This window comes from Oxyura jamaicensis, chromosome 1, assembly GCF_011077185.1.
Source record: "Oxyura jamaicensis isolate SHBP4307 breed ruddy duck chromosome 1, BPBGC_Ojam_1.0, whole genome shotgun sequence".
In the NCBI taxonomy this organism is placed as follows: domain Eukaryota; kingdom Metazoa; phylum Chordata; class Aves; order Anseriformes; family Anatidae; genus Oxyura; species Oxyura jamaicensis.
Window position 1 is genome coordinate 185,974,352 of NC_048893.1, and position 12,977 is coordinate 185,987,328.

The following is a 12,977-nucleotide window of genomic DNA, read 5'->3' on the forward strand; positions in this document are numbered from 1 at the left end:
TAAAAAAAAAAAAAAAAAAAAAAAAAAAAAAAGCAGGAATGCTCTCTTTGTAAAATTTCACTGTACTTACACAGGAATTCAGAAAGCTGAGTGTAGTGTTCTCACCTCATTACTTACATGTATATTCCTCACGCTCCCTATTCAGTTTGGGTGACTTAAAAAAAAAAATCCTTTTGTAAGTGTGCAACCATCTGTATCTATACTTTCACCAGTGGTGTCCAAACCTTTCAGCCCACAGTTCAAACATTTAAAAAATGTTGGACAGTGACAGTCAATATATCAGGGTAGTTAATTTGCCTTGTTCTCATTTCTTTGTACTCAAATGGCACAAAGAAAATGGAAACTGTCTGCATCTTCAGGCAGTGTGGTGCTCAAGCAAGCCAGCTCTTGTGCCTTCCATGCCATAGCCCCAGATACAGGAGGCACATTGATTATAGAGGGGGAAAATGGTTAACAATGCCTTCTGCGTCTCTCTCCAGCTGGTACGTGATTCTTTGGGAATCACAGTTAGGGGATACATGCAAGGAGAGTCCTCATACTGCTTTTTTACTGGACATAAAGGATGAGACCATGAAACAATATCAGATCATTTTTCAACTTTTTTGGGGCTGCTATGAGCGTGGAAGTAAAAAAAGTAATCTTTCTTTACATACTTTGTGATACCAGTCAAGCTCTTTTCTCGCTATTGTACAGAACACAGTCATAGTGGGTTTTTGAGACATAAATAATTTTCGGTCTTCTACTTCCAAAAATGTTTCACTTGTACTTTAAATTCTAGCTACATTGTAGGTATTGTTTTTTATTCTGAGAAGAAAATTATTTACTTTTTTTAAGTCTAGCAAGTATTTCTTCTTGACAGCCACTGTGTTGTTTTGTTATTTTTTTCTGAAAAAGTCCCTTACTGATCTTATTTAAGTATGTCTAATCCCAAATAGAGGAGACAGTAATTCACTCCCTAAACAGTTTATGACTGCTAAGATTTTTTTTCCTGTAATCTGTCCCCAAGCAAGCTTAAATCTCTCACAATCTTTTTTAAGGAAGAAAGTAGGGATAGTATGGAAAGATTGTTCAAAATTGTTCTCTTTAGGGTTTGGGTATTGGGTGCGTTTTTTGTTTGTTTGTTTGTTTGTTTGAGGGGTGACATAAAAAAATACTTTTCGGTACGGTTAAACAATTACCATCAAACAGTCATATAAGGAAAATTAATGTTTTAAATCCACCTCATGTCATTTTCTTACCTGATTTGTTGCTTCCAGACCTCTCATCAAGTAACAGAATTTTGCACTAGAAATGTTCTTTAATCATTGTTTTTTCTTTACTTTCTTCTCTAGCTCAAAAGTCACTGTTTGTACAACCATACAGAGAACATGCCTTTCCCTCACCTGTCCTGCTTCTCTTTCTTTCAGTGCTTTGAAATTCCCTTGTACGTTTCATTTGAAACCCTTCCTTTAAGAAACCAGAAGGATCTAGACAGAACCACATTGCTAGGGCTGAAATTTGTTTGTGCCAATGCATAGAGGCAGAATCTTTCAAGGAGCATCATCAACCAGTGGTGCTTTTGCTGTGCTGATAGTTTGCACATTCCAATGATTTTCATCTACAGATTTGGAAGTGCTTTAACAAAAAATACAATTATCATTGCCTCTTTATTTATCTCAGTACCTATGCTTGTACCTATGTGTGTATGTATGTCTATAGGCCCCTAATTCACATAGAGATTACATGTCATGCAGCTAGAATCAGACAGTGACAAAGAGGAAGGGATGAGAACAAAATCTGGCTTTCTGGTTGTATATTCCTATCACAGCTGAATCTCAACATTTCCCAAATATTTAGTAATATAGCTGAGAAGAATCTGTTTCTTCCATTCCCATATAGTTATCAAACAAATCGCTTGATTAGCTTCTACAGAGTACTTATAAATGAAAGCGAGTAGTTTTGTTATGTTTGATTTGGAAACACTGAGAGCACTAAATCAAAGGGTGTTTTGCCCATAATTCTGAAAATGATGAAATTGATTAACTGTCTTACCTCTTGCAAAGCTGAATTTACAAGTGTGTATTCAAATGTTCTGTGAAGGTTAATGGTTAAGCCCTTATTAGATTTTCCATATTCTATTCTGGAAAAGTCATATTTGCAAAAAAGGCAACTTTGCAGCTGCTTGTAGCAGTCCTTTATTGCAGAGAGGGTTATTGAGTCTCCAACAGGACGTCAGTGTCTGAAGAGGAGCCAAAATAGAGTACAAATGCTAGGGTGGTGTACTCACCTCTATCTTTGTTGTCAAGTTTTCTTCTTGCAAAACAGTGCCCCAAACACTGGTCAGTTCTATGATAGAGTATTGAAGCTCTGTACAGACTTTCAATTCAGATCAAGAAGTATAGGAAGGAAAACTTTCCCTATCCTTTCCTTTTGCTTTTCATTCTCCTACTTTGTGTGCCATAAGGAAGCTAGCACTTCATTGCAACATCTCAGGTTGGAGAGAGAATAGCTGCATTCCTGAGGTCTCCCCACTTTTATTACATTTTCACTTCTATTAAAGCTGAGCTGCCAAAAAGTCTTGAGAGACTCCCTCTTTCTATAGATCTGTAAAGCACGTTACAGAACGTGGGCTAAATGCTGATAAAGTTTCTGGATGCTGTTGCAACACGATAACAAATTTGGCCATTGGCCTTCAACGTGGGTGTTTCAGAGAGTGTGGATAAAACAGCCTGTCATAAAGAAAGTACTGTCTGTTCCCAGCTTTTTCCCCATCTTACAAATTTATGATACACCTTTCCTTTGCATTATTTAGAAGCAGGCCTTGCTTTTATTTTCAAGCTACTGCAGTGGAAGAGTATTTCCAGTGTAGTTATTCTTGAATCGAAGAGCACATCTAAAATCAGAGTCCTTTTCCGTCTTTCTTCAAAGTCCACAGCCATTGACTTTATGAAAGCAGGAATTTCATCAATATGCTTGTTCTTCCCAGTATCTGAAGAAATTTTGAAGGAATTTCTAGCTGAAACTTGCCACACCATGATCCAGAAGATAAAAAAGCAAGTATCCCTAGTGGTGTCTTGGCATATAAGTAGCAGGTTTTACTTCCTAACCAGAAAGTTATTTTTAATAAATTTTAATAACTTTCTCTTTTAAAAACTCATTAGGATTTTTAACTCTCACATCTGGGAATAAGAGTGACCTAGAATACTGATGTGATGATTCATGGTATTTTAATTTTTGCAATATGGGAGACTATCTTGTTTAAATTTTAAATTACACATTTCAGCTGCTGCTCCAAGTAGCATTTGGTACAGCAGGAAATCTTCCTACTCCAGCTTGCCAGGAGCAAGCCTACAAGTTGAAATTATTTTTTTTCATACCTAAAGAAGTAATTCCTGCTCCCCTCCCTAATCTGAGTGGTGCAGGAAGGTGCATGGCTGTTGTGCAACAGTTGGTGTGCAATAATGTTGCTTGGAAGCAACCAGAGAGGGCAAGAACACAGGCCTGAGAAAAGGCGATGGAAAACCCACAGTGAGACGGGAAGATACAGTGCCTCATTCTCTGTCGGACTAGAAGAGGGTTCAGAAGCAAGCATATGGCAAAAATGCCTCAGTCAAACCCTTCACTCACCTTGGCTTTGCTGCACCGTTCAGCTGGCCAGTGTGCATGGCTACATGGGCCACCAGCTCCTTCCTCAGCGTGTAGAAACACTTGGTCTTTCAGCTGTCCTGCCTTGACAGGGAATGGCCAGAGGATGGGTCACTGAGGGTTTTGTCTTTAAGCAGAACTTGCAAATACAATACTTAGAAAAGGTGGAAGAATATGTAGTTGGTCATCACTTGTGGCAACTGACCAGAACAGCTAGTGACCAAGAGTTATCTCCCCAAGATAAATACCCTATACTTTCAAGAACAGACCTTACGCCTGTCACAAGGGGTGTCCACATTTCACAGAGTAAAAGACAAAAAAATAAAACACTAAAACGAACACTATCTTGTTTCCCTATATCCATATCTTCGCCGTATTTCTGAAAGTGACCTCATTTTCAGCAGCTGCTCCTCCCCCAGGCTGGATGTTACATGGTTTGGAGACAACAGTCACAGCTGCAGGTATTGTTCTGCATGGCCTCTGCTGTGGCTTCCAGCCAAGCAGAAGCCACACGTCGCAGATACTATCCACTTTTGCTTCGGGTGGACACTCCCAGACGGCAGGAAAGTCAGTCTCTGTTGGACCAACTCCATGGCTGCTCGTCAGCAGGTCCTGCCTGTGCGTCGGACAGGCCCCTGTCCTGCTTACCTGGTCAGCACAAGCAGATACAGGGGGTTGAAAGAAGTGGTCCAAGGATCAGGGTCTTCAAAGCAGAGAGCAGCCAGTTTCTGAAAGGCTGTTGAGGCAATGGTGCCCTGAGTTCCCCCAGCCAAAAAATCCTTCTGCTGGTTGCCTGGCCAGCACTACAGACCGACTGGTCCTTTCCTAACCATATTGACCCATACCAGGAGGCAGCCAGCAGCTGCTCACGCTTTCGCTCCTCCACCAGCCTATCCTGCATGCCGAGGGCATGCATACAGCCCTACAAGTAGCCCTACAACCTTCCTCCAGGTGGTGGGACAGGACTGCTGCTGCCAGCCTGCACTGGGCCATCTCCATCTCCTCACCAGGGAGAGGGCCCTCACCCAGGGGCAGCAGCCACCTCATTAGTTACAAGAGCAAGAGCTGCAACTGGTGACTGAAGAATGGTTTTGTGAGCTGCAAGTGAGCTCCTGCTGATCCGTAAGACAACAGCCTGAATCTTAAATTCACTTCCAGTGTCAGGCTTTCACTTACCTGCGTGTCCAGAGCAGTGAATTCATCACTTGTTGGCCCTTTATTTGCATGTGCAGCTCTAATTATCAGAGAAGAAAATACAAGAGAGAGATTATGCTGCAGGAGCAGTCTTCAGCTAAACCCGTATAGACTTCACAGAGCTTCGAGCTACTAATTGTCCGAGTGATCTCATTAAAGAACTAAAGATAGCTGTGCAGGCTAAAATGCCTTAATTTCAGGGAAAAGAATTCAAATCCAGTGAGGCCATGCAAACTGATGAGCAAATGAGCCTCTACTGCTCTTTGCTACACAGACCCTTGGCTGTCCTCTTCTCCAACTAATTGCTTTGTCCCAATATAGAAGTATTTCACTCCCCCCTGTCAGTAATTTTTGCAACTCAATAAAGCAGTGTTCTTTTGATGTAATGAAAGGATTCTGGCAAGCATGGTCGTGTTTTTAACCTTTATGTTCACTAAAAAAAAAAAAAAAAAAAAAAAAAAAAAGCATTTGTTTGTACATTGCCCCATCTTTAAATGGCTCACATGCTGTTGGTTTTTCCCTTCTCAAAAATCACATCAGGCCAGAAGAAATGATAATGGCCACACAGAGCAAACTGGGGAAACTCAAAGCTATACAGTTCCAGCTTCTGTACCTGCATGTTGTTACTCATTTCTTGTGCAGCTTTTCTCATTCTCCCTGGCAGAATGGGTGTTTCCTAAAACCCCTAATGTTCACTTTCTCAGACAGCTCTCTTCCTACCTTCCCAAATACCTGCAACATCATTTTCTGTGCTCTTCCAAACCCTCTACATGCCACCTGTAATCCTCACTAATCCTTTCTCTCATGAGTGCAGAACTGAGTTGCCAAACCCCGTTTTGCAGTTTGAGGCTTTGCAGTCTATGAGGCTTTTAGTCAGCTTTTCCTATAGTGATGATTTCAAGTTTCCTCTTCTCTTTCACCTCTGTGATTACTGGGGCCTCTTCTTTCTAGGTACTTTCCTACCTTGTCATTCCTCTCTCATTAATATGAATTTTCATAAATCCCATGTCAGGCCTTTAGCTACCATGTCCTTTTTCACTCATTCTTTATGATACCGCCTCATCGATCATTTTATCTAATTATCTGCACATTTTCAAACATTTCTCTCTGGTGCCTAAACTGTTGTATCTGTGCATTACGGTAGCAGAGGTCTCTGTACACAGGCTTAGGGAGCACCCTGCTGGTGTCGTTACTGAAATGCAGCGGTGGGAGCAAATCAGCACCCACAGACAGGTGCAATCAAACCAAAAGCATTTTAAACAACGATGTCGATAGTATCCGTGGTTAGGAGTTAGTCTACTCCTCCTCCCAGGAGTTAGTGTAATGCATTTAGTGTAGTAGTAGAGATACAATGATGCAGGTATTAACTGCTGGGTAATATTTGTTCACGCTTAGGTTCATGGAAAATCTGCAAACAGAAGTGCAAGAAATGGAATTCATACAGTTTTCCAAGGGTTTGGATGTCATGAGAAAAGAGGACTTTGCGGAGTGGTTGCTGTACTTCACTGATGAGGAAAACAACGAAATTTACTGGCAGAATGTGAAGGACAGATTTGAGGCGGGAGAGGTTGGTACATACACTATGCTTTGTTTTGTTTCCTCATTTGCAAGTACAGGTTTTCATTTGAATATGAGTATCTGAAAATATAATTAGATTCCAAATGAATTAATGGCAGCTTCTGAATTTTATGCAAATAAGAACAATGACAATTTACCAACTGAGAAATGTGAATATTGATAATGAGTGAGTAATCACAACTAAATAATAGGTCCCACCAAATTTAAGGAAATCGTTCTTCTGGGGTTTGAATATATTATTCAATATATATCATCTGAATTCTTTGATACTCTAGAATATCAGCTTGGAAGAATTCAAGGCTTTTTGCAAGTTTACAAACAACCTGGAAGACTTTTCTATTGCCATGAAGATGTTTACTGTAGCTAATCGTCCTGTTAAACGGGGTAAGTGCTACTCAGCTGCGCCTTGCCGTGCTTCATTTATTTCAGCATACTGTCTGCCTTCTCCACGTGCTTGTGTAATCACGGCAAGAAAAACAAACAATGTAGTAAAGTGGTTTTTTAAAACAAAGATTTGGGAAAGTTGCTTCTTTCCCATATAATAGAAATTAGGAGCAATGCAACGAAATATTCATTCAAATACAAAAAGTGATTTTTGTTACAATTCTGAGATTGTTACCTACTTGTTATACTTGAAACACAGCTCTCCTAAGCTGAGGAAAGTTGATGAGACACTAACATTCATTGAAATAAATATTTGATTAGCTCATTTGAGAAAGGTGAGAGTGATGTGATAAGACAGGATGAAAATTCAGCATTCTCGAGAGGGAAGCATGAAGATTGTTTAAACCAAAGAAGGCCAAAACTGGGGTTGTTTACAGCTTGTGACATTCATCACTATTTAATCCAGCCTTCAGGAAGGGTTTGGTTTCAACAGCCTCTATAGGCAGCCTGTTCAAGTGCTTAACTGTCATGAAGATGTCTTCCCTTGCTGCAGATTACAATGATTGTGTCTTACCTCCATGCACCCTGGAGAAAAACACGGCTCTGACTTCTCCATAACCCCTTTTAGGTAGTTGAAGGCTGCAGCTAGATCCCCCCGTGCACTTTTGTTCTCCGCAGCTCCCTGAGCTTCTCTTCTTTCTTCAGGTCCCCCCAGTTCCCAGCCGTGTTCATGGCCCTTCTCTCTCTAGTTTGTCAGTTTGATTTTGTCTCCTTCTTGTCCGGAAGGAGACGGATTTTATTCGCACAAGATGTACAAAGAGTGGAGAAGAAAGAGGATGAATTAATAGTTAGATAATTGTCATAAGCGAGAGTTCAGCTCACTTCTGTATTAAGTAACACATCTTTAAGTGCCGAAGGATGATGAGGCCAATAGGTGATATTCACTCTGGTGATGTTTCTTTGTAAAAGCTGATTCCCAACCTACAGGCAATTGTGAATTTCTTTATGCACTGAACCATACTGTGATGGAAAACAGTGTCTGAGGTAACTCATGGATGTTACATGTATACATGTTTAATCCTTTCCTAAATCTTACTTACTAATTCTTACTTTGCATGTGTGTGCATGTGTTTATTCACACACATATGAATATTTATCTAAATATATCAGTCCTTTGGTCCTTCCATTTATTCTAGATTTTTTTTTCTTCCAAGTTTGTAGCTCATCTTTTCTCTCTGATAAGATGACCTTTCTTGCTTCGAAGGTTATTATTCTCCAATGTTTCAGAAGATCCATCTCCTTTTCTTCATGTTCTATTCAAAAAACTGCAGTACTATCTCTGATTTACATTTAGCATAAAGACCAGAAACAGTTAACTCACTTTTAAATACAAAATATAAGCTAAACATATTTCACGTTCTTTTTAAATTGTGGTATATCCTTTTATAGACAGATTTTCAACTTAATTATATTTAAACCAAAGGTAAATGAATCAGCTGCATTAACAGAGAAATTGTCCAGAGGTAAAGATGAGAGATGAGTCAAAGGTGCTCTTTCCTCTAGTAAGCTTCAGAACTAATCATATTTGTGCCGTTATTTATAAACAACATTTATCTATGAACAGAACCACAATATTACTATATTTATCATTTAGTGGGACACTTTGCTGTAATGATCTACAATACTACTGTAACTGTAGTAACCTCCAGTTCCTCCTTGAAATTCATACATCTGTGATGCATTCAAAAATGCATCCAATTCAAGAGGTGTGATTGTGTTTGCTGTAATAAACAATAACCCTTTCACTCTTGCTATCTTCTGTTTTATGGCAACCCATCACATTTTCTTATTTTATGTGGGTCAAAATTCCAAACGCTTATACCACAAGACCAGAAGTGGGAATACTAGATGTTACTGTAACATACTTGCTGTAGCGCAAAGAGTGGCCAAAAAGCTGAAGAGGAAAGTAGGTCTCCAGAGAGGTATGACAGCTTTTTCTGCCCTCAGTCCTCAAAGTTAAGTATCTGATGGTGGGTGCTTCTACAGAGTTCCTGAGGGGGCTGTTGGTTGAGGTGAAGTATGTTGTGAAATACTGTTCTCCAAGAAGAAGAGTTTTCCTGTGTACTTAATTGGTTTGAGGTAAAGTGATAGTATTCTCTATGGGACTGTAGTGAGGAAAACACTTACCATCTATATACACAGGTGTTATCCAAAAGTATGTAAGTTTTCAATATTGAGCTATTTCTAGAAAAAGAAAGAAAAAAAAAAAAAAAACTCGACAAGTACTGTATCTCAAAAGTTTTTAATGCAGTTAATAAAGATTGGGAAAAGATGAAGTAAGCTTCAGAAGGCATGAACTGAGATTTCCTAATATAGTCCACTAATCATTCATCCTAAATTCTCCAGTTAAAATATCCACAAGACTGTAAATTGTACAGAATCCTGCAATTTACGTGCTTTGCAATGTCTTTTCAAGTTTGGTCACCTGTGATGTAATATTATGTCTTTGCTAGCTGAATTCAAGAGAGCAGTGAAGGTGGCAACAGGACAGGAGCTCTCAGATAACATTCTGGATACCATCTTCAAGATTTTTGATCTGGATGGAGATGACTGCCTCAGCCACAGCGAGTTTCTTGGAGTCCTGAAGAACCGAATTCATCGAGGTTTGAGGGTAAAAAGCCAATATCATCTGTTATTCCCCATTACATACTTGTTTATAAATACCAAAGATTATTCTTACAACTTTCTTGTTAACGCTTTATAGAAACACAAGTAAAGATAGTTAATGGAAAGGAATTGTCTTTTAAACTTAAGACTCCTTACTGCTTATTAATCTGGGAGGACTGCTGCCATTGAGACTTGTTATTATATATGTGAACTATAGGAGCAGCAGCATTGTTTTACATATTATATTTACACAGTCTGTGAATAAGTGTCTTTTTTGTGTAAATGCTAAACATGCTCTAACTTTATTAACAGGTACCACAACAGCAAGGCATTCAAGGTTACTGGAAGTGTGTGAAAAGAGAAAGCATTAAAGGAGCAAAGGAATTGTGGAAGCAAACTGGGAAAAGTCCTTTTTAAAAGAGTCCATTGTTCTTTTGCTGCAAATGTTATTTAGGTTTTTTTGTCTGCCCTGTCTACATAATAGTCGAATCAAAAATACTCTTTTTTACTATAGCTAAACTTTAACCCAATTTCTAATGCAATAATTTTATATTGTTCTAGTGCAATCAGTTTGGTTTACAGAACTGTTACCACATTTGACCTCCATATGATAACACTCTTGCTCTAGGGAATAGTGTTGTTTACTCTCTTGTGGAGTCTGACCCTGCACTGTAGCATATGGGATGTGTAGGATCTTAAATGGCCACTGGCAGGAACATCACAGCAATATTGTCTCCTGCTGGAAGAGTGGTCACCATCTCAGTCAGCCACTAACATGGCAGTTCTTTCCCTGTCAAGGATAGAAGTCCAAAAGGCGAAACCACTTGTACAATCCATGCAAATCAAGTAGTCCTATATCAAAAAGGAAAACTCATATGGCTTGTGCCCTCATTACCGTGAACTGCTTGTGTGCTGCTTCCTGGTGGATGGTTCCACCAGGTCCTGTGTGGATGTCTACCTTCATGATGATACCATTAAACTGGAAATGCAAGACTGCTGATACAGGCTTTAAAAGTTATGCATTGATCTATGAATGTGCATTGAGTCTCTCAGACCTCTTCAACAAATACTATAAATGAGAAGCAAAAGTCCTGGTTCTGTCACAAACAGTGGTAGCTACAATTTGAGCCATAATTATTTTGCTTTAATTGCATTGCAGAAGGTAAATGTGTAATAAATACTTACTTTGTCTCAGAAAAGGTTGGGACAGGGAATGCTGCAGTATCTCAGGAACGCAAAGGTGTAATAGGCAAGTGCTGGGGGAAAAATAAGTCAAAAAGGTAAATAAAAATGTTCATTACTCCAAATGCAAAACTAGTCTTAAGATCTTAAACAGTAAAACAAGGAATAGATCAAAATTAATGTTCACTAATTGATTAAATTGATGAAAAGATGAATTTTTTTCAACTGTAACGTGTGCATCTATGTATACACAGATGTGCGTGACACGTGTTTTTCTTATGACCTCAGGAGCCTCTAGTCCCAGGTCCAGATCAATCTTCCTGTTTGGACAGTGTATGTAGGAGACGGACTTACTTACAAAGCTGTCAAGGTTCTTCCTCTTTGCCCCCCGCAGTTTTTTGATTTACCTAGGCTGGGGTGAAAGGTTGACCTTTCAAGACAGGTTTGTGGTAACAGGCTCAAAAGATGGACTGAGTAAATGTCTCAAGAAAAACAACCATCTCACCACTCCATGAGGAAGTATCCATTCCTTTTAAGCATGACACTAGCTGTGTGATTCTCAAAGATGTATATAAGATTGATAGGAGGTGTTTTGTTATAGTTTGTTTGGGTTTTGCTGGGAGGAGCCTTGAGAAGAGGGGAACCTTCCATGATAGATACCAGAACAGCCCTTACTTGGTTGTGGAGCAGGAGAGATTGCATTAGTAAGCCATAAAGATCCCACGTAAGGAGTACTGAGATTACACATAATGATTTTGGTATGCCAGTAGCCATCAGGCAAGCTTGTGCTAAGGAGGAGTCCTCCCAAGCCTCAGCACAGTGGTCTTGCTAGAGAGGTTGACCAAGAAGTAAGCAAAGCAGCAACATGTGACTGCCCGCTGCTCTTCCCTGTGCAGCTTTAACTTGGAGCTTTAACTTAAACTGTGTCAAAGAGAAAATGCTTCTACTTGTGTGATCTCTGGACATGTACCCCGAGTCATCCACCAGAACAGGAGCATGCCTTTGTAAGTGTCCTGAGACCTGTCTAGAAAATCAGGCACCAATGACTGCCAAGGATACCTTTGCTTCCCTCAGGAAACCGTCAGGATGAAATAAAATGCAATAAATGCCTCTGCCTCTCCCCCTAAGACCAAACTGATGGACCTGCTCTGTGGGCAACAAGAAATGAGGCAGCTGTTTTCACTGTGCTCTTGGAAGCTGCTTGTTTCTTCTGGTGATGGGAGCTATGAGTAAGAGAGAGCAACTGGGGCCGTGGGGCTGGCATGGAAGTATCACAGCCAGTTTCACATCACCAAATAAAAAATAAAATAAAAAAAGATGCAATCAAGCAAGATACGTATGTATCACAAAAGCTACGTGCTCATCCAAAGTGGCTTTTTTCCAGCTCTGGCTTTAATGCAAAGCTGCCTTTTACTTGTTGTTGCTAATATTTTGGCAAATATTTTTTTCTTTGGAATGGAGAGTATTCTCTAGCATATTATTCTGTGAATTGTTAATAGGTTTATGATGTTCTTTATTGCTTTTGTGGTTTCTTTTGTTTGTCAGTGACATGCTTCCTACAAGCTGTTTGGTTTTCTGTTGGAAAAATCAATCCATCTAGCTTTAGTGTATCTAGAAGTTCAATGCCTCGTTGCTCATTTGTATCTGGGTTCATGCAATCAGCAATATCTGCTTTTGGCAGCAAGTTACTAAAAATGGATTTCAACTTTTATTTCTTCGCAAACGATCTGGTGTCAAGTTCAGAGGAAAAAGAAAAAGGATCTGCTTATTTTAAAATGAACCTTGTGTCTGTAGTAAAATAAGAAATGGGATAATTGATTAGGAATTAAAATACAGTTAAGAAACATTTTCTACTCTGAAAGTACAGCCAGGAAGGAATTCCTTTGAAAGCCAGGGAAGACTTGTCCCTGGAAGAATCAGGCTCTGTGTTTAATTTGTAGTCTATTTTTGTTTGTCTTCACTAAAAAGATTTGCAAAACAGTCTTAAAATAATTTCTCAGATAAAATATCTTAGACTGAAAGAGCTGTTTACATAAGTGTTCAGATTGGTGTGTCTTTTAGGGAATCCGTCATAGTTTTACCTTTTTTTTTAGTTCCTTTTAGTAACTGTATGGTATTTGCAAGCTGTCTGTTGACATTGCTCAACACCATTTCTTTAAATGTTTATGCCTACTGCCAATATGTCAGTTAAATGTATCAATTATGACTTTTTTTAAGTAAGCCTTCCTCTGAACAGAGATATATGGAAAAATGAAATAAAATCAGATGTTAAAAAAAAAAAAAAAAAAAAAAAAAAAAAAAACTCCATCGTTGCTTCTGAGTGTTGTTTGGAATAAAAATGTGTACAT

General features: G+C 39.1%; 2 protein-coding genes across 2 annotated transcripts in view; both read left to right on the forward strand.

Annotated features, from left to right (window-relative positions):
• The window catches only part of MICU2 (mitochondrial calcium uptake 2), a 151,585-nt gene extending 138,654 nt beyond the window's left edge, over positions 1–12,931 (forward strand). Inside the window, exons 9-12 of the mRNA XM_035326425.1 lie at positions 6,214–6,385; positions 6,672–6,780; positions 9,294–9,451; positions 9,760–12,931. Of these exons, the coding sequence (XP_035182316.1) occupies positions 6,214–6,385; positions 6,672–6,780; positions 9,294–9,451; positions 9,760–9,864 (544 nt within the window). The 3' untranslated portion in view covers positions 9,865–12,931. The remainder of the gene's footprint in view (positions 1–6,213; positions 6,386–6,671; positions 6,781–9,293; positions 9,452–9,759) is intronic.
• Positions 1–12,977, forward strand: part of ZDHHC20 (zinc finger DHHC-type palmitoyltransferase 20) — a 206,222-nt gene that overhangs the window by 138,500 nt on the left and 54,745 nt on the right. The window lies entirely within an intron of this gene.